At 43.6% G+C, this 24,242-nt stretch overlaps 1 protein-coding gene across 5 annotated transcripts in view; it reads right to left on the reverse strand.

Annotated features, from left to right (window-relative positions):
• Positions 1 to 880: 880 nt before the first annotated feature.
• LOC146801814 (carbonyl reductase [NADPH] 1-like) overlaps positions 881 to 24,242 on the reverse strand; it is a 45,104-nt gene continuing 21,742 nt past the window's right edge. For 3 of the 5 annotated variants that reach the window (XM_085621311.1, XM_085621312.1, XM_085621309.1), the window contains exons 2-4: positions 11,223 to 11,528; positions 4,385 to 4,495; positions 881 to 2,504 (exon numbers count right to left, since the gene is read on the reverse strand). In XM_085621311.1, coding sequence (XP_085477437.1) covers positions 2,068 to 2,504; positions 4,385 to 4,495; positions 11,223 to 11,511 — 837 coding nt within the window. In that variant the 5' untranslated portion in view covers positions 11,512 to 11,528 and the 3' untranslated portion in view covers positions 881 to 2,067. The remainder of the gene's footprint in view (positions 2,505 to 4,384; positions 4,496 to 11,222; positions 11,529 to 24,242) is intronic. The other 2 variants (XM_085621313.1, XM_085621310.1) reach the window with 1 other exon arrangement.

The raw sequence follows: 24,242 nt of genomic DNA on the forward strand, positions 1-24,242 counted from the left end.
CTGGTATGTATTAATAAATGAAACAGGCTGGGGAAGGTGGGACATCATTTCTTTATTAGGAACCCATCATTAAACATTTGCCTGGACTCACTGGACCCCTGCACCCCCATACAGATCTCTGCACTTTAATACCCTTATTCTGACTATATAGATATAAATATATAGATATATATATATATATACACACGCACACACACACACACACACATATATATACACACACACATATATATATATATATATGTGTGTTTTCCTGGGTGGTTTTACTCAATTTTCCCTGCTGCAATGGGGTTAACATACAGTTTCAGGCTTACCCTCTAGAAAAATCACATATTTCCAATGTGCTTTCCCATGATTTGCATAGGGGCTACATTGTTTGTACCTACTTTCACATTTATAACATCCAAAACACAGAGCATTTAGTGGTGAGTTGAGAGAGAATTGGTAATGCAGTAAAGGAAATTGGCCAAGTTGGGGCAGAGTTTTTTATTTCTTCACTGACTTCTCGAAGTGTGAGACCAAATGAATTTATTTGTGTAACTAGAGTATTCAATGTTATTAATTAATCACAGGGATTGACTACAGTACTGGTAAGCAGAAGAACAGGATTAGCAATGTTCTTTCTCCACAACGCCCACATGACCCACTTGTGAGGAAATGGGGTGCATCATATAGTGGGGTTGTGCAATGTCTCTGTGTTATACAATTACCAACCCCTTTAGGACCCTTTTCTTTTTGTTTGTAAAACCTTCAGCTCAGTCCTGGGTAGCTATTCCTTTAAGCAGCAAAGCGTACACAAAGGAACAAGTGTAAAGCATTTAAACAGCAAGAAAACAATAGAAGAAGAAATCAACAAGCCACCAAAAAAAACCAACACCAATTTATAAAAATAGACTGTATTTTATGTATTTTAATTTAGACGCCACAATAAAAAAGATCCACCAGAGGGTTCCGGGGATATAAAATTTACAAGGTATAGTAAATCAAGTATTTGCAATGCATTTGACGCTCAGAAAAATGTTTCCTAAAATGTTTGGGCAAGTTATAATGCAGTCGCTTGGATTCACTTTAGATGAGCAACTCCAGTGGGGGTCCGGTCAGGGGGACTGTTCTAATAGCCTTATAGCCCTTCTGCCTCAGGCTATGCTGCTTGTTAAAGCCCTCTCCCTCGTAATAGGGACAGATACTAAAACCAAAGAAGTGGTTAAAGACCATTTTCCTTGTTTTTGTTCACTCAGGAACAATTTGTTCTCCCAGTGCTCAGATTTGATCAGTTGTATTTTGCCAAAGTTGACGACAGAGAACTCTTTTTCCTTTTGCATGTTTCCGTATCATTTCAATTTTAGCACTTGATGGGGGTCCATAGCCTTTCTCTTTTTCCCTACCTGTGTCTGTATATCAGAGCTCCCTCACTCCTACCTCGTTCCTGTGTGTGTGGCAACCCAGTTGCTTCTGTCTGTCCCTCCCCCTCCCTCCTAATAGAGTTCGCATCTCAACAGTCAGCAGCTGTATCTCTGTTTACAGCCAAGGCCTATTTTTTGCCAGTGCTTCTTAACCTACCTATGAAATATTTGACATGGTGACTTGAACTCCATTTTCATAGATAAGCCATTAAATCTGCTTTATGAATAATGCTGGGCCTAGCTCATTTGAAACTGCAATAGATAACACTGGTTCACAGCATATAAATTCAAGACATTTTTGTTAAAAAGAACAAAGGTATACACCCTACACTGAAAATGAGTTCAATTGCATAGCAACAGTTAAGTCAGGCAATGGTAATTACCAAGATATGCCCAAAATTAATTTATTGAAAATATATTTGTATACAATTGGAACCCTCTATTTTCCTCAGTGCAACATGACATTTGCAATTTTAGATCTCATGCATTTAAATGTACTTATAAAGCATGTGGTAACACTGAATTCAAATGAGAGAAAATGACATATTAACATTTACAGCAGTAATGGTAGTTTTTAAGTGAAGGGAAGAGATTTGGAGAAGAAGTACAAATAAGGATCCTCCTTTCAACTTCCCTTCACCTTTTCATAAGGCAATAGTGTTTTCTACCACTTTACCACCTTTTTTCCACAAACAAATTGACCATGGGGTCCCTCTGCATCACTGGGTAAGAGTGCTAAATAAACAGGTGTTTCGGCTCCCTGGTCGGGAGATTTTGGGGCCCTGTCACCGCCCATGTCTGTCCTGATCCATCCAGGACAGCAGGTGTTAAGAAGTATTCCATCAGCCCCCCTTTCTTCGTTCAACTTCTTGGCTTGAATCATGGACAGGACGGTGACTCCAATTTTGGAAACTCCATACGCTGAGTCGGGCCAGCCCTCCTGGCTGTGAATTCCTTTCTTGGTATCTTCAACAAACTTTTCCATGAGTGTTACCAGCTCGTCTTCTGTGATGGTGTCACTGCGGAACATCTCTTGGAGATCTTTGCTGCAAGAGGCCAAAGCGTGTTGACTAAGAATGCTGGACACATTCACAACCCTCCCTGTGTGAAGAAAGGAACTCTTATGTTAATTTTAGGAAATTCATTAACAAAAAAAATATTGAATACCAAAATCTGAAATATAAATCCCTTATATTCAAATTCATTTATTTCCAAAATCGTCATCACATACCAGGGATAAAGGACTCAAGACCTTTGAAAGAGGACTTCAGTTGTAGTAAAAAAAAGATACAATTCTGAACTGTATACAATGTTTTTCTGAACTGGAAATAGAGTCTTTCCTCAAGTCCAATCTGTGTTCCTCAGAGTGCCCACTCCCGGCCTCCCTGCTCACCTGCCCTTGCCTCCTCACTCTGTCCTCACTAGAATATGCCCTCTCTGCGCTGAACCACGACGACTCCCTAACATCTGTCCTCGTTCCACTTTTTGCTTTCAACCTGCCATCGTTCATGATCTGCCCAACTTACCACATCTGCCCCACGCTCAATACCATGAGCGTTCCATGTTCAGCTTGCACTGAATGCCCCTCTTTTATTACACCCTTGCTGTTCATTCCGTGCCTCTTCTCCTCACTGTGGTCTCTCCTCTTATGAGTTTTACAAGTCTCACCCACATCCCACCAAGCCTAACTTTCTATTCAGCTTCATCTATGAGCTCTTCCCCAGCTCTGCCAATGTCTGGACATGCAGGGCCAAATACATCCCATGGACCGCAGAGCTCATGGAAGTCTCCCAAATGCAAGTTGGCAGGGAAGACCATCAAGGTTGTTTGAAGTACAGGAGTAGATAAGTCTTGTGTAATGGGTGGACGTAGACATTGAGTTCTGGCACAGCTCAGCCTTATTATTATACTAAAGGCGTACTTAGACTCTCAGTCTCAATATGAGTGACCTATTGGGGGATGGGTTATATATTCCACTATAAAAAATAATGCCATAGGGCTCAGTATTTATCGGGCCGATTACTGCAAACACTAGTTTTTCCCATCCAAATTGGTAATAGCAAGTGGATTTTGGTGCTTTACTCACCACAGTCTGCTTGTAGAGTTATTTGCCAAATATTTTCCCCTGGTAATTGTCAGTAGGTTTGATCTGCTGAAATTCACCTTGGGAAATTGTGGGGATGCAGCAATTACTGCTGAGCCTGTGATTCCAATCCCGATCGGAAAAAACAGGCCACTCCGAATCAGGGCCATAGAGTCAGCATAGCACTTGTCTGGAAAAATGCATCAGTTTGTTCATATTTTGCTATATTCACTATGCTGATCATATGTTTCTTCAATGGTTGACCTCTTGTCTTGTGACATTTACCACACTGAGTTCATCATGCAAGGAGCCCACATCCGCCCACACCACCAACTATTAGTGAATGGTCAACAAGGGCTGGATATTAGTACTGCGTCTTGTTGAAGAACTTGTCTTGGTTTGCATCACTGCAGAACAGTTGAAACAACAAACTAACAGACAGAATGTCCCCTCTGATTAGATTACTGGAAACCTTTTCAGCTTCTGATAAATTCCATTAACGTTTTCCCACTTGGGCAATGAAGCCTCAGAATAGTCACTGTTGGTACATGAGGAGTCTGCAAGCCTCTGGCTACATTTATGGGAGCACAGCGTCTCTTTGTCGACACAGAGGGAGAGGGTGGTTTAGCTGATAGATGAAACATGCCAGCAAGCAATCCAATGCCATCTAGTATGTTTACATGGGTGGAGTGCCTGAACAGCCAATATCAACCTCTCACTGTTACATCTAGTTGAGTGCATGTCCTACAGCACGTCCGCAGTCACTCACAATCCTACAGTTTGCACACAGCTGACTGGGGGGGGGGGTCGGGTGTCACATGTCTGTTGCAGACATCAGCACTTGGAATAGGAAACAGTCATCCATATAGATGTACAATATTAGAAGCTTAGTGCTTACCATGTGGCTTCATTAGAGGTAACATCGCTGTGCAGACATCCCTGGTAGCAAAGAAGTTGGTTTTCAATGTCACTTCTGCTTGAGTGTGAAATGGAGTCTGATCAACACCTTCTTGATTTGTCATGATAAGGAAAACAAGAAAACATTGTTTAAGTTCTTACAGAGGGCTGCTTTACACAGTTAATAATTTACTGCATTGTTTATGGTGCACAGAACACAGATTATGGAGCCATCCATTGATTATATTGGTTCTGGAAACCAATTTAACCAAAAGTAAATAGTTGCTGTAAACTTGAGGTACATAAAAAATACTAACTACTATAATTCATGAGCACTAATTCTTCCACAAAATGTTTCCTTTACTTACAATCAATCAATAGAGAGAGAGACAGACAGACGGACAGACACGCTTACCATGTTTAGGTTTGGCATTAGCACAGACCTTTTGGTTTTAGTAACATGTTTTTGAGTATTATATAGCTGAACTCAAGGTGCATTTTACATGAGCAACAATTTACAATACACAAGGTCAGATTCATTTTTGGGTTTCGCCAGCACAGCGCTTCTGCTGTGCTTGTGATATCTCTTGCATTTAATATATCTTAAAAGGGGGCTCTTATCAGTTCCCAGAGCCGAATTGCTGTGTTAATTTGCTTTTGTAAGGAACTTTCTTTTTGTTAACTTCCTCTGGCTGAACACATTTACGATACTTCTACTAAAGCTGTTCACACTGTTTACGCCCCATTCACTGTCAAGATAAGATCTCTTCCCATGGAAAAGGCAGACAGCTTCTAACAGTAGGCTGGAATGCTTGCTTTGTATTGCTTAGTTGTGTAAAGCAGATGCTTTATCCTTAGAACATTTGTGGCATCTCCTATTCATGCCTCAGTACCTTTTTTGCACTTTGTAGGCATTACCGGATTAATTTTTTCATCCTAATCTATTTGGTCATTATGATCACATTCTAAATGTTGTAATAAACATTGTATGTTAAAAATAAAGCTAATATACAAGGGCTATGCTATATTTTAGTACTAAACAGACAGAAGAGCAGTTACCTTGCAGACAGCAGGGTCATGATTTGAATGGTGCAGCAGGTGCAGTAGCACTGGGCCCATAAGTTGTCAGGACTCCTCTAAACACATAATATTGCTATATTTGACTAATAAACAGGCAGTCACAATTGTAGTTACTTTGCAGTTAAAAGGGACTTGATTTGAATGGTGCAGCAGGTGCAGTGGCATCGGGGCCAAAAGCTCTAGGGACCCATAAATCAAGATTATTGCAAAAATGTAAAACTAAACAGGCAGTCACAAGTGCAGTTACCTTATGGACAGCAGGGTTATGATTTCAATGGTGAAGCATGTGCAGTGACACCAGGAGAACATTCTCTAGGCACTCCACTAAACACCTAATATTGGTATAATTTACTACTAAAGAGGCAGTCACAGGTGCACTTACATTGCAGACAACAGGGTCATGATTTGAATGGTGCAGCAGATGCAGAGGTACCGGGCCCAAAAGTTGTCAGAACTCCTCTAAACACCTAATATTGCTATATTTTACCACTAAACAAGCAGTCACAATTGCAGTTACCATGCAGTTGAAAGGAGCTTGATTTAAATGGTGCAGGCAGTGAAAAGTTGTCATAACTTAACTAAAGACCTATTATTACTGTATTTTACTATTAAACAGGCAGTCACAAATGCAGTTATCTTGCAGGCACTAAGGGGCCTGATTTGAATGGTGCTGCAGGTGCAGTGGCACCGTGCCCAAAAGTTGTCAGAACTCCTCTAAACACATAATATTGCTATTACATCAATTAATTCTATTATTTCCCTCTTTCATTTCATTTTCGAAAATGTTGCTATTACTTACCCCCAATATACCACTTGTAACAGCACAATATATTGACTTTTTTTGTACCTAAACAAGTCATAACACTTAAACAAACTTTCAATAACTTATATTGTACAACTATTCAGCAAGCTACAACTGACAACTAAAAACAGCTTATAATTAATCACATAGGTAAAACCTATTAACAACGCTTTTTTATTTTTTAAGGCGCGGGGAGAATAACGGATTTGGCCAGAATCACAGAATCACAGGACGGTTAGCTGATGGCGGGACCCGAACCTGGTTCACCAGTTCCAAAGTTAGCAGCTCTGTCAGTAATGCTATCTATCTATCTATCTATCTATCTATCTATCTATCTATCTATCTATCTATCTATCTATCTATCTATCTATCTATCCATCTATCTATAATATACTTACTTATAAGGGCTTTAAGCCAGGCCTCTCCATCTATTGGTCTGTTGCTGTCTCATTGACATTTTACTTCCAGCTGCTTCTTCCACCTGCTGCTGCCTTCAGCGTGGACCAATGGGTCAGCGCAATTTAGCCATTAGTTAATTTCATTGTGATTGATGGCATTCTGCCCTTTCACAAGGAGCACGACGTACACAATGGAGTTTCCATCAGAGTCAGGTATTATAAAATGCTTTTTACATTTTTTCCAAATTTTATTTTTTGGTTAGTGTTGCAGAAGGTCTGCAGCTCCCACAACGTTTTATGAAAAGAAACATGGCAAAACAAGCACTGACAAAGCCAAAAGACTGGCAGCAAATGTCAGATCGACTGCCTTTGACAATACTTGACTTATTTTTGAAACTACATTTTGATCGTGTTCACATAGGAAGGCAGATAAATAATTTTCTGTCTCTCTGGGCTGCGTGCTCTGCTTGACCGACATTTGTGCAAAATCTCCTTGGGAGGAGCCAAAGTTGGTACATCGTATCCTTCTGTGTGCTTCTGTAAAGGTGCATTGTGTAGCAACAAATGAGCTGAGTTGGGGTGCCCCTCCCCTTTCCATATGGAATCGATGGCATGAAGACCATCCAGAAAGGGAGGGGTTGGGCACATGGACCAGATGCTGAGGAGGACATGCTGGAAGATCTGTTTCTGACTGAACTCCCAGCAGCACAGAAAGGTAATGCAGGGAAACTAACACGACTCAGCAGACTATAAAATTAGTGATGGCAATGTAACCAGGGAATTATATGGCTGAGAGCACTTCTAAATAATAGACAGGGACTTTACACAAATAACTGTATGGACGTGAGGTGAAACATGTTGAGGGCTTTCCTTGGGATGGCTTTCGAATAATTCTCTTGTAGCAGTCAGAGGTCCAGCTAATCCAGTTTCTTCTTTAGTGGGGAGAGTGTGAGCATGATCTTTCGACAGACTGGGTTGGAGATGTTGATTTGACTGCTTTTCAGACAGTAGTACTAGATTATCAGTATTCGAATGATCAACCCGCTTGATAGACAGCTCAAGGTTTTCAGGGATCATGTCTCTGGTGGTCATATATGATTTCCTTTATTATGTTATGGGTCTACACTGGAAGGTCCATCTTTAGGATCTAGAGTTTATAGAGGCTGTAACCTCAGCCTGTCCAGCTCTAATCTCCGAACTCGCCTTAATGAAAGATTAATTTTATCGTACAAATGTTTTCTGGTAAGCGCACTTGGCTTTTGCACAGTTTTTATTCTACGTTCTCTTCCGCTCGCAGCATCACTGGTTATCACAATTTCAGACTCCACCCTCGCCGTCATCCTTCCTGCTGCCAACTTCCTGAGTCGAATCAGGGACCTTTATTTCTTTGTTCAGCCTTAACTTTCCCTTGCTCTTTCTCTCTCTCTTGTTTGCTTTCACCACTTTTCTAGTTCCTCTTTCCACCCCCTCTATTTCTCATCTTTTCTTCATTATCTTTTGCTCTTTCTGTCAGATTATTCAGACTGCTCTTATCTGCCCTCCTCCAATCATTTTAAGTCCTTTTAGTGTTTCTGTCCAGAGCTCCAAATGTCATATACAACTGCAGTGATGAACAAATTACTTACCGGTAATCTTCACAACCCTGAATCATAGTCCTCACTATTTGAGGCATCCTATCATCAATACAGGTCCATACCAATGGTTAAAAGTCCCCTTTCTATTACTACTTCCTGAAAGCAGCACAAGATGTCCCTCTTTCCCTCCCTTCCTGTTTATAACAGGTATACAGAGCCCACGAGGACATGCAAAGGGAAGGGGGGCCAGGGGTGGAACTTGGACTGGGATGAAAAGAACTATGATTCAGGTAACGAACATTACATGTAAGTAATTTCTTCATTACCTATCATCCGTCCTCCTTGCCCCAATCCTGATCCTGTCTATTTGAGGACTTTCTAAGTGAACTAATGAGCACTGACTATTGTTTTGTGCAAATACCGCATACAATTATTAATGATTGCAACAGTCGATTACCTTCTGATTCAAAAACACCTGATCAAAAATTCTTCCCTGAAGCATGTGCTAGGTCCGATCTGTAATGTTTTACGATCATTTGTGAGGTCGACCAGGTGGCTGCTCTACAGATTTCTTTCAAGAAACCTCCACCGGTTGAAACGGACCTGGAAGAGAGTCCCTGGATATTCTCTGGAGGTTCCACTTTTACTGATCTATATGCCTGAATGATCACAAATTTCACCCCCTTACAGAGCGCTGAAGTTGAAACTTTTTACAATTGTTGGCTGAGCTAAATGAAATAAACCAAGCATTGGACTACCTAAATGGCTTTGTCCGAACGAGGTAGATTAAGAGAGACCACCTGATATCTAGGGATAAAGGCTTACGAAGTGTGTGTCTGACGCAAATCCTGGGAGAACTATCTCCTGAGACTGGTGAGTTATTCTTCAGTACAAACATGGTGTCTGGTCTGAGAATCACCCTGTCCAGGAAAAATATCAAATAAGGATAGGATACCATCAAATAATTTAACTCCCCCAGTCTTGTTGCGAGGAAATGACTATTAAGAATGCCACTTTTGAAGACAACCAAAGGAGCATAGGTAACACAGTCAAATCTCAGGTTGGAATAGGATTGATAACTAATGGTATTCTAAGCTTAAAACTTTTAGGAAGATGACCGGCTAGAGGAACAATTGCTGACAAGTCTTCCAAGGGACTTCAAATGCCTTAATCGCTGCCCACTGGGATGACAGTGTAACTTTAGCCAATCCTTTCAGGAAACCCTCATGCAAGAAATGCAGTATCCTAAAAGTATCTAAATCTTTGGGATCTGAGGCCGTGTCCATACACTAAGATTGAATGACTGCCAATGCTTGCTGTACGAAGCTTGCGTAGATGGCTTCCTTGAAGCTTGGATTTCCAGTGTTACATATCTAGAACAACCCAATTGCTTTACTAAATCCCTTTGTTTCCAAGGTGGGAAGGCTAGGTGCCAGAATGATTTGTGTAGCAGTCTTGCAAATTGAAGAGTCGGGATGCAGGGGAAGATGAAATGAAGTCTCAACTTTATACTGCATTATCCTGGAGAATCATGGATTTCCCTGCCAAAAGGGGTCTACCAAAATTTCTGTCTGCCTCAGAACACTGCCTGTGTTGAACATTTCAAGGTTTTGTCCAGAGGAGTCTTCTTCCCTGAACATCTGCCCCTACAGCTGTGGCAGTGGACCACAGGGAGTCGAACGATACGTCTGAGTGAAACTGGGAGAGCAGTTCCATGCTAGCCACCAATGGGTTATGATCAGACCCGCTCTGTAAACAATCAAATAGTGACTGGAAACCCTTTAGAAGAACTTCAGTCGCATAGGCTGTCTTAAGTGAGCCCTTGACCTGTCTGTCAACAATCTCAGGCAGGGTGGCATCCTCTGAGGCAAGTGAGGATGAAGAAGCCAAGGAGAATATGATAGTGTTATCGTTACGAATTAGGGAAAAGTCCTGATCAAAAGTTTCAAGCAAATTCCTCGTTTATAAAACTTTTTTAATTAATGTTTTAATGACATCATATATTGGCAAATTGTCTGACAGTGGAGTGATATATTTTGCATAAAAATCCTTCTCCTTATACGGGGTCAGCTCAAAATCTAAGACTTCCCTTATGTGTTCCAATATTTCCTATAGCTCTGAACTCTGGATATATCTTCCCTTTGGGCCAGAGACTTTTTCATCATCAGAGTTGGCTCTCGCCCTTTATGCTTGTGGCTCCTTAAGGGCAGACTCAACAACCTGTTCAATCAAGGTTTCCACGTAATTCCTGAAAATTGATTGTAATTGTATTTATATAGCGCTTACTACCCCTAAGCACGCTACTCCGGAACCCAAAAGGATCAGTAGTGAATCATTATAGGCAAATATGAATCTGAGCGGTGGACATGTGAATCTGTTAGCTGGATTGAAAAGGATAATGTGGGGATAGAAAAGGGAAGAGTCTAGAAAGTGTTTATTGGGAGATCATAGTAGTAGGAAGAGGTTTGCGATGCAGCCTCCCTCTTCCTACTCATGATACGGAGCGTCCTCCCCGAGCCAGCTCTGAACAATAGCAGGGAGCGTGATGGGGAGCAGAGCTTCTCAACGCTGCAAAAAAAGAAATAACAATGTAGCAGTATGTTTGCTCTGCCAAGTAGCCGGGTCTTGTCAAAGCGCCGCATTGTTGTGTTCGAAGGGGCAGCCACATTATTACGCCTAAATTCAAGCACGCCCGAGAACCACTGCCCTTAAACATCCTTCACATCAGGTTTGCTGGCTGTTGCCACCTCAGTTTGGCCGTTGGGCTTTTCAGTTAGCTTCCAATGCTCACCAGCTAGGTAAAGGGGTTTTCTGTGGGCCGTTGCCATTTGTCCTGAGAAAACCCTTTAGTGTACAAAGATCATGATATTAACACTGACATGGAAGTGAAATGTTTATAGCAAAAATAAGCAATGCAGTCCCATTCTCTGATCATTGGTCTAGAGGACAAGCAAATAAGTACAGACTTAATCAACTACAATTTACCTTTGAAAGCAATTCCTGCATTATTGATAAGAATGTCTAATCCACCAAACTCTTTCTTCAAGAAGTCTCTCAGCCTGGTGATACTCTGCAGGTTGGTGATGTCCAGCTGGTGGAAATGAGATGTCAAGCCCTCCTCCTCTTTAAGCTTTTTCACAGACGCTTCCCCCAGCTTGGGGTCTCGGGCTGTCAGGTACACGTCCCCTTTGAACCGCTTGCAGAGAGCCCGCACAATTGCCAGTCCGATGCCTTTATTAGCTCCAGTCACCACTGCTACTTTGCTGTTGGCCATATTTGGACTTCCAAGCACTAAAGAGAAAGCAAAATGCCAAAAGAAATAGTATAAAAAAAGAGCAATGCATAGCATAAAATGAGAGTAAGAAATGGTCTGCTAAAGGTGTGAGCTACAAATGATCATTGACATAAAATAACATAACAAAGATGGGAGCTGGACATAACACACTAGTTGCCAATGGTGGGAACTTGTCAAAATATATGACATGCTAAAAATGGGGTGTTCTGGTTCACTCCCGCGTAAATGCATGATGTTAACTAGGTCAGGGGTATCATTTTCATGAATAAAAAGAAATGAGGAATGAAGCAGTAGCATGCATTGGAAACAACATTGATAATCTCAGCAGGGCTTGGCTTCAGAAACTCTGTAAGTAGAGGAGGCTAATTGCAGGGAAGAGGGCCCCAAAAAGATGGACCTCCAGATAGCCCTCCGTGCCTATCATGAGGTCAAGAAGATGCAGTCGAACCCAGGGGAGACAGAGTATGAAAACACTGAGGATGTGGACTTGAGGAGGTGGAGAGTCTGGCCATAGACCCAGATCTGCAACTTGCTGCAGAGGAGGACAACTTATCTACAGGAGAGGAGCCCCCTGCTGACGCAAGGAGCCGTGTGTCCTCCCACAGCCTGTCCCCTGAAGAATTGGCAGACAGGAGGGCTGAAAGGGAGTTCAGGTTACAGCTGGCCAAATTTAAAATGTTGAAGCTGGCTCTAGAAGAAAAGAGGCTGGCGCTGGAAGAAAAGGGGATGCCTCATAAGAGGAGCCTAAGGGAGCTGGACATCAGAGCCAAGAAGTTCACTGGAAACAGAAGGGCCCATGTCTCCAAGGATCTGGTGGTTAACTTTGTTGTGGGGGACGACATAGATAAATGGTTTAAGGCCTATGAGGTTGTCCTAGAAATGCACAGTGTACCTGAGGAGAACTGGGGGCCAGTCTCTGTAGTGGCGAAGGGAGGGATGCACTGTTAACCCAAGGGAAAGGGGACAGAATGAGGTAACCCCTCATGAAGGACACCAGGAAGCATTACCTTACCCCACAGAAGTATATGCAAAAGTTTAACGTCAGACGGAAGATGCCCGACAGTCCTGGGTGGATTTTGTAGATCACTTTTGCAAGCCACTAAATGGTTTTGTGAAGGGCAGTGATGTACGTGATTACAAGGGGCTGTACAATTTGTTTGCAAGGGAGCACATGTTCAGTAACTGTTTTCCAGAGCTGCGCCAACACCTAGTTGATAATAAGCTCACTTGCCCCATGGAGCTTGCTAAGTAGGCAGACCTCTGGTTTGGCACCAGCGTTCATATGAAAGTACCAGGGAGTGACCCCAAGAAGGGTGGTTCAGCTTCTCCCAGCAGAGTGAGGAGACTGTCGGGGGAGACACAGACAGATCCCAGAGTGAAGTGGGAGAAAGAGTTCTCACACCCCTTCTGAGAAACAGGGCGGAGGATTAGGTGGGCGGTGGCCCAGGATGCCCTATTTCCAACCCCAGGGCTTTGATTGTTCTCAGTCAGGGCACAAACAGGGGGACTCTGTCTTAAGAAACCACACACTGGCAGGAACTCTACAGGGGAAGCAAATGCAGTCATAGGGGTAAGTAGTCACCAGGGGCAGGTTTTAGAACTCGCCAAAATCCCCCTTAGCTGGGAAGTTGTCTCACAGAGTAGACTTGTGATCCCTGAAGGAGGGAGTCATCACTTTCACCAGGGGAAAGTGAATGGGATCCCGGTCAGTGCTCTGAGGGATATCAGTGCCAGCGAGACCTTTGTAATGGAAAGACTGATTTCCCCAACTCTGTACTCCAGACAGGGTTTAAGATTGAGTCAGGCCCTTGGGAAGGCGTTTGTCCACCACATGGCTCTGATACCCCTAGAATGGGGTGGGGAAGTGGCCCCGAGGAGGGTCATAGTTTGTCCCCAGATGCCCATTGACTGCATTCTTGGAAATTATATACCACAGGTAGTAGATGAGCTGGGATGGTTGGCCGCCCAGGGCACCCAAAAAACTCTGGTTTCTGGGGGTACAACTCTCGCAGGGAGAGTACAAAGGCCCAGATGGAGGGGCAGGAGGTGAAGAGAGTCCACAGTGGGAGGACCAGTGGATCAGGAGTTGCCAGCTCTGAGAACAGAGCACTGCAAGACTGACCCTGGTGAGGCCACTTCTGACCTGGAGGAGCTCCCTCACCCTCACAGAGATAGTGGGCTGGAGACCTGCACCAGGTGAACCCCTGCATGACACAGGCAGAGTGAGTCACACTTGAGGGGGATGGTGGTCTTTATGGAAGTCACAACTTCCAGGCACCTGTTCAGCCTCAGGATACAGACCCTGGGTTGAGGGGCCAGACTTAGCCTATCACACCTGTACTTGTGGGAAGGAAAGTGGAAGTAGGGTACCTGACTGTTGCTCCCCACTCTAAGAAACATGAGAGGTTAGACAACTCTCTGGAGCCCTTAGGGAAACCCTTGACAGTCCCAAAGCTGGAAGTGAGGACTGTACAGGGTCCCTGCTTGGAGCGTCCACATGAAAGTGGATGGCCCGGGTCCTGGCTCTTGACACCGACAGCTGTCAGTGGACTCTGTTGGGTTCTGTCCTTATGGGCAAACTTTTTCTTGAGTTGGGGATAGAAGTCTAATTCAAGGGGCAGAATGGGCCACATCACTTTGTTGGCCATGGTGGTACTGTCTGCCTACTGGGGTGCATCTGTGAGCAAGTTAAGGTCAGGGGCTGCACAGATGGGCTCAACAGATGAGGGGAGGGATCCCCCAGGGGTCAGTTCAGTGGCGCAGGAGAGTGTAGACAGAGGGATCCAACTAAGTTCAGAGAGACAAAGAACTGTCAAGGGCCACTACATAAGAGGGCCTTTGTCCACTTCAATCACCTAAGCAGGGAAGCCCATCGAGGTATTGATTAGTTTACCCTGGCTTTTGGCTGGGGGGTTGTTTTGAACTTGGTCCTCTCTGCAGGGTCACCCCTAAACATTTTGACTTTATACTGCCTGTTTTCTGAATTTGTTTTTTGTTGGTTTTTGGACTCTGCACACTTTACCACTGCTAACCAGTGCAAAAGTGATTGCACTTTCTCTTTTAAACATGGTGAAATTAGCTTTCACCTAATTGGCACATTTAATTTACTTGCATGTCCCTAGTAAAGTGGTATTACAGGTACCCAATGCCTGTAAATGAAATTCTACTAGTGGGCCTGCAGCACTCATTGTGCCACCACTTAAGTACCCTTTTTAAACATCTCAGGCCTGCCATTGCAGCCTGAGTGTGCAGTATTAAACTAACATTTCGATCTGGCAAAATAAACCTGTTGACATGGCCAAACCTTCCTTTTTAATACATATAAGTCACCCCTAAGGCCTAAGTAGCCCTTAAGGCATGGTGCATTGTGTAGAAAACATTGCACATGCACATTTAGGTTTTACATGTCCTGGTAGTGAAAAATTCCTAAATTCATTTTTCACTATTGCAAGGCCTGCCTGTCTATTAAGATAACATTGGATTACCTTATTACATTTAATAAGTGATAACTTTTGATCGAGAGCAGGTAGGAAAGTCATATTTGGTGTCTGAGGAATTGTAATTTAAAATCATCTTTAATGGTAAAGTCAGTTTTTCAAATCTCAGAACTTCCACAGGTCACTTCCTGTGACAGTCGCGTCTTGTTCACAATTTGGAAAATGCCACTTTTTAGAAAGTCACAGTAAAGAAGGGCAGCTCAGTAGCCCCGTGGGAGCTTGGATAAATATGAACAAAATAACAAAGGGCTCACAAGGGGATCATTTAATACTGGACTCATAAGATGGTGAATACAGTTGATCATGTGTATTTGCATCCAACAGAAGGTTTACAAACACTGAGCGACAAAGTGACAAGAAGATAATTCGTATACAGGTAAAAATATTTTTTACTCAAAAGTCAAAAAATATTACAGACTAAATCACAATTTAAAATTAGGGATTACACAAATTCCAGGATCCAACAGCCTAATGACACATAACAAGTACTTTTTATTCACTCTTACAAGACGTTAAGTCACCAGGGACCAAATCCATAGATGAGAAAGTTGTTTGCAAGCTGACACAAGCAAAACTGATTTCACACAAGAAACCAATGGAGTTTTGGTCTCTCGCATAGTTAATATGCAACACCATCCTCAGAACAATGCTTAGAAACACAATACCTCATAGATTTCGATTGTCCAGATTTAGAAAAGGACTTATCGGTATAGATATACTGTACTCAGGAACAGAGCCACAGGACCATGTTGCAGAGTTCTAATAACTAAAGAACCCTCACTAAATAAGAATTATCATTTTACGCTTACCCCAATCTTTAATTTTTCTGTGTAAAACAAAATCTCTCAATATTTACAAGGGTTACACAGAACGCTGAAGGAAAAGGTGATTTCTGCATCTTTCACAGTAGTAAGTACATAACTAGAAATTCAAAGCTCCAAGTAAAATGCTTCAATGCCTCGTTAAGGATAGTAAGCGCTATATAAATCCAATTATAATACAAGTTTCCTTACCAGTTTAGTGAAAGAAGCAAGTGGGGACAAAATGCACTAAAGGAGGAAGTGGTGAACAATCGTCTGAAGGATGTAATGCACTTAAAGAAAGAGAATAACAAGTACTTACTTTAAACAAAAATAAGTGGAGGCGTCCAAAGCTTTTTTAGAAGTTCCTCTGTGCTACAGAATTGCTGGGCTAACAAATGTTCCAGCTGCCTCTTTTTCACCCACCCTGGACTTCCTATCTCTTTATCTCAGTTTTTCAGATTCTTTTTCAGCCCTGCTTTCTTTTTGTGTTTTTCCGTCTTTCTCTCCCTCCTTATTTCTTCTTTTAACTTCTTTCTATGCTCAGGGTCCAAGTCTGATGATGCAAATGTGTCTCGGCCCCCAAAACTGAGTGTCAGTGGTGACAGCCTGCAACCAAGGCACAGTCAATTCAATGAAAGAGAGAGTCACAAATGGGATTCACTCGTAAGGTCCTTCAGTGGTTCTCCTCCTGCCTTTCGAAACACCACCAGTTCATTCACATGAGAGCCTCCAGGCCCCAGAAGATCCCTATCACTTGCAGTGTACCCCATGTTTTTATGCAGTCCCTGTCATCTTCATCCTGTACATAGAGCCCCAAGGACCTCCGCTAACTGATCACAGTTTCAATTTGACCATTATTGCAAAGATACACACCTCTATTTGAAAGTCTCCTTCACTCCAGAAACCCAACTTCTCATGCACTGCCTGCACCTCTTGCTGACTTGGATGTCCAGCACCTACATAAAACTCTACCCAACAAGGCAGAATTCCTTTAATTTGCCAAAAACAACAAGCAAGAAATAGTGCACACCTGGTACAATGCCATCAACCTAGATGATTTAAACCCCACCTTTCACCCAATGTCAAGTCACTTGGAATCACGATGGATACCAACTTTACCATAATGGAAAACATTGCCAAGAAACTAAAGATAGCTTGATAGCAGCTTTCTCTACTAAGGATGGTGAAACCCCTACTCAGAATCTGACTTCAGAACTGCTGTTTAGGCTATGTACTCAAACATGTGGATGGTGAAACTGTCCTGCTCCACATTGGCCAAAGGGCAACCTACACGTCACATCTCATCCAGGGTATAAAGAATACAATGATGCACCTCTTTAAAGAACAGTATATCATGACGTGTAACATATCACAAACCAGCTAACTCTAAGATCCAATGCTGACTATATATTTGCCATTTTGCATCAATAGAACTCAGCTGTATTTGGCTAGAGTTGAGCTATACAAACAGCACATATAAACATACAGAGAGACATACACACAAAATACATTAAATGTGGGGGAATACAATACATTCAAGAAATTAGATTTTTTAAATGCAGTATTCACAGCAATAGGGACAATATGCACGGTGCCAAAAGCATTAAAGAGTAACTAAAGTAAATCAGTTGTGGTATGAAATACAAGTATGGTGTGATCAGGAGATCAGACAATAACGCACCTGTCTGTAGAGTAAAACGAACCGGTCAGGGTTACCTGAAGGTGAATGAAAGACTATATTCAGACAGAGCCCCCAGCCCTGGAATTCATTATAAACACAGTAAAACGACTCAGCATTTTACCAGGTCCTGCTGGTAAAAGGAGCAGTGATCGTTGAACATACCTATTAACCTTTCAAAACAGTTTGGATAGTGAGAGTCAGGGAACCAGATTTATGACTGCAGCGACATCACCAGAACTGGCATCACACGACCTTTGATCCTGTGATGGCACAGGGAATGACCTGAGGAAGTTCTCACATTTGAAACCTCCTGAGAAAAGCAGGTACCATGGACAGTAAGCAAAGTGAGCATCCCTTCGGTCCTTTCCTGTCCGGAAACTTAACAGTGCACCCTTACTGTGGTCAGCTTTCTTTCAACTTCTTTTGATGGATGTTTGAGTATTTCATTTCGCTATTAAAGCTTGGGGCATGCATGTGCTAAAATATGTGTTACATATAAACGTGTGGCAGAGGGGTATGCAGTGCACTGGCATAATGGCACCGGTAAACACAATCAATGCAGTACATCCCAATTCTATGATTATAGACCTGAAGATCAACATGACAATCCAGCACTGAAAGTCATGGATGTACTTTAAAATACACTTTGTAAGAAAGCTGCCTTTTCTCTGTGGTCACTGCAGATTTTCTCCTTCTGCTGGACCCTATGTTTTTGCTGGCTCTAGAACTTTGTGCACTTTATCCCTGCTAACCAGAAGCAAAGTGCCTGTGCTCCCCCTTTTAAGATGGTCCAATTGGCATACTCCTAATTGGTATATTTAATTTTCCCATAAGTACCTAGTATATGGCACAAAATGTATTCAAAGATGTGAAAGTTAGATGTAACTAGTGGAGCACAGTACCTTCTGTGCCATCCACTATAGTGGCAGTGCAAACATGGCGTCAGGACTACTTCTGTAGCCTTTTTTTCTTATTCACAAGAGAGAGTGAGAGAAGCAGATCAGTTGTAATCTCCCAGATACAATCACATCACAAAAGGCAACAGCTGGTGTCTGTACATCCGTTATGGATATTCAGACCACAAAAGGAAAGAGAGGAAGGAAAAAAGTAAAGGGTCCCACTTTGGTTGAATATTAATCCTCGAACTATCTTAGGGTGAAGGGATATCCAAAGATATTGGAGAAGACGCCTCACTCACTTCTTGTGACATGCTTCATCATAGGCGTCTTTCCACACCCAGGTAAGATGGTACTACCTTGGCGGACTCAACCAAAGGATGTTATGGGAGTTCTTATCTAAAATGTTGACTGGCCATGCAGGGAACCAGATGAGTGACGTTAAAAATTCCTACAGGTATACCCAAACCTTATGTTTATTCATAGGGTACCTGGGGTACTAGATAAAAAATGTGATACAAAAGTAAAGTTTTTTTTTTTAAACATTATTCATTCAATTATACCCGCTCCAGAATGCCAACATGTTTCGGCCCTCAACTAGAGTCCTAACGGGTCTGGGGCCTTCTTCAGGGCTGGAATCTCTACTCTTAAGTATCCCTGCTTTTTAAAATATCGCACTTATTACATGCAACTATGAGGCCTAGTGCACTCACCTGTTTTTTTGGTCTTCCAGTAGTATTTCTACTGGGTAACGCTACTAAGCACCATGCGGGTCAGGAGGTTCGGTGCTGTCTTATAGTCAAACATTTGTCAAAGTAAATGCACCGCCGATGCACCTAAGGCTCCCGTCCTGCCCACCGCTGAATCAACTACTTCTGTAGCCTAACTGTAACCATGCAAAACATGCACTGTCATCTGTCAAAATAAGCCTATTTTGACGTGAATAAAAACCTTTGTTTCAAATGTTAGTAAGTCGCCCCTTTGTAGGCCTTGTAGCACAGAAGGCAGGGTGCATGGTATTTAAAAGTAGGACATGCTGTAAATTTGATGTTGACATGTCCTTACAGTGACTAGCACCCAACAGCTATTTTCACTGTGGTGTGCCTAGCTGTCCTATGTAGAAAACCAATGGTGAAATTGGATTTCTAACAAATATTAAGGAAAAGTCGATTTGAGAAAGTTTTCTTTTCCCTGCCTAAAGTTCCTGGAGGATACTTTGCATTGGCCTTCCAGCTTCCCCCAGCCAGTAATTCACCTTAAATAGGTAAAAAATGCCTCCCAGGAGGAAACAATAGGCTGGCCTGTATGTGCAGAGATGACTCCTCTGAAATCTACAGAATATGCAGGGAGGGGGCTGTGGGCATCCTTTTGACAGTACAGTTTCAAGTCCTGCTTCAGTGTCAAATTCTGCTTGACAGGTCTGCTGTGTTCACATAGAACACCTGGGGCATATTTGATAGGGAAGAGAAGAGGATGCCAAGGCAATCTTTCTGGATCCACTGCCTGGTTACTGCAGGGCTCTGCTTTTGTCCTACCATTCTTCTGTCTATGGGTGTACTTATAACCCTTAGGGCACACTTCAAATGAGAGAGAAAAAGATTCCAAGTTGATTCTTGTGGATTCACTACTGGTTGCTTAAGGATAATGCTTTTGTCTTACTAGTCTTCTGTCTCTGGATTTGTTGTGGGTGCAGTGGCTGCCTCAAACTAGATTTCAGTGACAATGTGTCAGAATACAAGGATTAACATAGTACACTACTCACTCACACTCTCAGCCCTCAGACCCAAAGTACAGTGGGGCTGAAGACATTTGCTATGTTGAAAGTGCCCATAGTCGGTAGGGTTGGCACTGGGATAGGTCATGCCAGGAGTCATTTCCACCCACTACCTAGTGTCAGGTATAAATGTGCCACCTCCAGGCACTGACTTCAGGCCACTTTCTAGACCGGAGGAAGATCAGAAGATGAATGGTCCTGCTGTCTGTGACATGAGAGGATTCCCGAAGGAGTGGAACTGCTCCCTCTTGTAGCCAGTACAAATAAGTGGACTCCAAAGGTTAGTTGACTGACTTCCTGTGTTGCTACTGTAAGACACAGAGGAAGTCAATCTTCAAGAGGTCTTTTCTTGGAAGTACCCAGTTGACCACTGGCAACTGGACTGGGACATCATCTTGCTGCTGGCCCTATCTGAGAGCCTCTAAGTGCCTCCCTTGAGGTCTAGGGGGACTTTGGAAGTGTACTTCCGTGGAGGATTGGGACTGGAAAGACTAAATCAGAATGAAAATCTTTGACCAGGACAAACCTACCCTAACAGTCCTCCATCGTGGTCAGCCTCAAATTGCACCTAGGCGCGTTCTACTTTGACCAGTGACTATCATTGGCATGCTGTGCCTTTGGCTGTATTTCTACTTAAAAGTTTAAAAAATTCAGATCTCCTGTTCCTCCTTTTTGTTTTTCGTCATTTTGATTTATTAAATTTTACTGCATTGTTCTAATTTGGTTCAGGATTTCTTTTTTTTAACTTTATTACTGTTTTGGTATACTACATAAATACTTTAAACCTTGCCCTAAATTAAGCCTGTATGCTCTGTGCCATAGCTACCAAGGCTTGAGCTCAGGTTAATTTAGTGACTTTGACGACTCACCCTGACAATGGTTGTGACTGTTCCGTGAGGTATGTAGTCACCCACCCCAAATAATCATCCAATTTCTTACACAGTTAAATGGCAGTGTGAAACAAAGATTGTGGAATGTGTCACGAAAAGGGACACAAATTACTAATTTCTCAATAGAAAAACAGAATGGAAATTTAGGAATTAAGGTGCCGATTACGATCCGGTAAAAAATTTCCCCGTGCGACTCGTATCCGGTCTTTTTACCGTACGAATCGTACAAGTGCCGTACGAACTGGCAATCACGATTCGCATGGTAAAAAGTCCATACGAACCGCATTGGGAATCATTCCCCACACGTCCTCGGGTCGGAAAATGTGTCCGACACGTCCTCGTACGATTTACCGTACAAATGTGAAAGGTGAAGTCCGACCGAGGAATCACGATCCATCCCGTGCGTCCGAGGTTACAACCGGATGGAAAAAACACCATCTGCACCGAACTCCCATAGCAACCATGGAGACGTGCCCGCATACGCGCCGACCCCCCCCCCCCAGCGCCCGTACGTACGCGCCGACCCCCCCCCAGCCCCCGTACGTACGCGCCGACCCCCCCAGCCCCCGTACGTACGGGCCGACCCCCCCCAGCCCCCGTATGTACGCGCCGACCCCCCGTGTATGTACACCCGTGTACGTTCGAGTCGAACCCCCCCGTGTACGTTCGAGTCGAACCCCCCCGTGTACGTTCGAGTCGAACCCCCCCCGTGTACGTTCGAGTCGAACCCCCCCGTGTATGTTCGAGTCGAACCCCCCGTGTACGTTCGAGTCGAACCCCCCCGTGTACGTTCGAGTCGAACCCCCCGTGTACGTTCGAGTCGAACCCCCCCGTGTACGTTCGAGTCGAACCCCCCTGTATGTACACCCGTGTACGTTCGAGTCGAACCCCCGTGTATGTTCGAGTCGAACCCCCCGTGTACGTTCGAGTCGAACCCCCCCCGTGTACGTTCGAGTCGAACCCCCCGCGTACGTTCGAGTCGAACCCCCCCGTGTACGTTCGAGTCGAACCCCCTGTATGTACACCCGTGTACGTTCGAGTCGAACCCCCCCGTGTACGTTCGAGTCGAACCTCGAACGTACACGGGGGGGGGGGGGTTCGACTCGAACGTACACGGGGGTTCGACTCGAACGTACACGGGGGGTTCGACACGTACACGGGTGTACATACACGGGGGGTCGGCGCGTACATACGGGGGCTGGGGGGGGTCGGCGCGTACGTACGGGGGCTGGGGGGGGGATCGGCGCGTACGTACGGGGGCTGGGGGGGGTACGGTGCGTACCGGGCCACCTACTCTGGTCGATTCGCGCCGTACTTCACTTTTCCGGCACTTTTTGGGTGCCGTGAAAATATTGCCGTCCGGACTGCTGTCGGTTCGAATCGTAATTCCTGGGTCGTGAAACGCTGCCTGAAAGCGTCCCGACGTCACGTCGCAGCATTCCCGGATCACATTCGTATGTATGTTTTCGTCGGTCGGTGTTTTTTACGATTCGTACGGAAATGGTGTTTCCGTGCGAATCGTAATTCCATGTTTGTAAAGTTTTACGACCGGGTACGAGTCGGACGGGGAAAACGCTCCGACTGACGGTTCGTACCCGGTTTTTACCGGATCGTAATCGGCACCTAAATCTCAAAGTGCGATAGACGTGGTCTGTGGCCTAACGATTAAGATGCTAGATGTGAATTCTAATAAACTGGGTTCTAATTCTAGCTGCGGCACTCGCCTAGATTGTGTGATTCTAGGCACATCACTTATGATTCATATGCCTAAGTACATGAAATGAATTATACAGACATGGAACCCATTTTTAAATTGTGAATCCCTGCTTGATAATTGAGGAAGTGACTTATTTTTCTGATGTAGAAACAAGTGGTAGTTTAAGGCAATATGCGGTGGGGCCTGGTCAGGGTCACTGGAATTGTGCGATTCTGAGGCCTTGGCGAATTTCGCATAATTAGGGATTTGTCTCATTCCCACATAAGCCATAATCTGCAGATTTTAACTAAAAAATAATTTTGTTTCTAGTTCAAACGGTTACCAAAAATATGGTGTCTCGGTACCTGGGGCACCAGAACATTTTTCGCAAAGTTTGACTGGTGATCTTCTATTTGCTTATTGATGTATTTGGGTGTTAATTTGTTACTAATAAAGTGAACTCTTTTTCCTGATAAGGTTACCAGGTGTAAAAATGACTAAATAAAAAAGTAATATTAACTGAAAATGTGCTGCATTATGCTGTATTCTTTGCCTTTTCTTGACGCATAATTTAACCGTGCCACATAATTTGGACCTCCTCTGCCGCATAATTCCGGTGGCCCAGGGCATGGTCTACTGGTTAAAATTTTACATCTAATTAAACAGAGTTCATATCCCAGTTTCGGCTCTTGAATGTGCCTTTCTAAGATGTAAATCCCAATTTTTATTATATAATGAAACGTCATCTGCCTGTGTTCTGTTGAAGACCTTTCAAAGCTGGTTTTTCAAAAGAATGACCAGATTTCCAATCCCAAAAATTAATGGGACAGGCAATAGACATAAAGCTTGGCCTACATGTTGCTACTGACCACGAATTAAAAGTACTAACCTCAGGGCCGGACTGGCAGTAGCGGGAACCGGGCGTTTACCCTGTGGGCCACCAGGGTGGGGGATGGGTTTGGGCCCCTGGGGGGCGGTTTTGGTTACCGGAGGCCGGCAATATCGCCCCCCTGTAACAAAATCGGCCAAAACCGGCCTTAGTAAACAGCTAGGCCGCACACCCCCTCCCCTCCTGGGGCCGGCCGAGAAGTTTGCCAGGGCCGGTTTCGGTTCCCAGTCCGGCCCTGACTAAACTAACACATCCCACAGACCGATAAGACAATCTGCATGTACGATAAACACACCATAAGATTTTTTTTACATTTTTTTTTTTAGAAGTTGTGCCTTTTGGTCTACTGCAGAAAGCTTCGTATGGCCCAAGGAAAATATTGATCTAGTGAAGTTCTTTCTTTATGATTTTCTATGCACTCTGGATAACACACGACAGAACTACAAGTACCAAAAACTAAGTATAAAATCAGGTATGGGTTAGCATCGATATGTGCACGTGAGGGAGAAAGGAGAATGTGGCAGCTAGATGTGTATGGATCCATGAAAATAAGTATTTGAATTTCCTACAGTATGACTTTTTTT

This window comes from Triturus cristatus, chromosome 8 (assembly GCF_964204655.1).
Source record: "Triturus cristatus chromosome 8, aTriCri1.1, whole genome shotgun sequence".
Taxonomy (NCBI): Eukaryota; Metazoa; Chordata; class Amphibia; order Caudata; family Salamandridae; genus Triturus; species Triturus cristatus.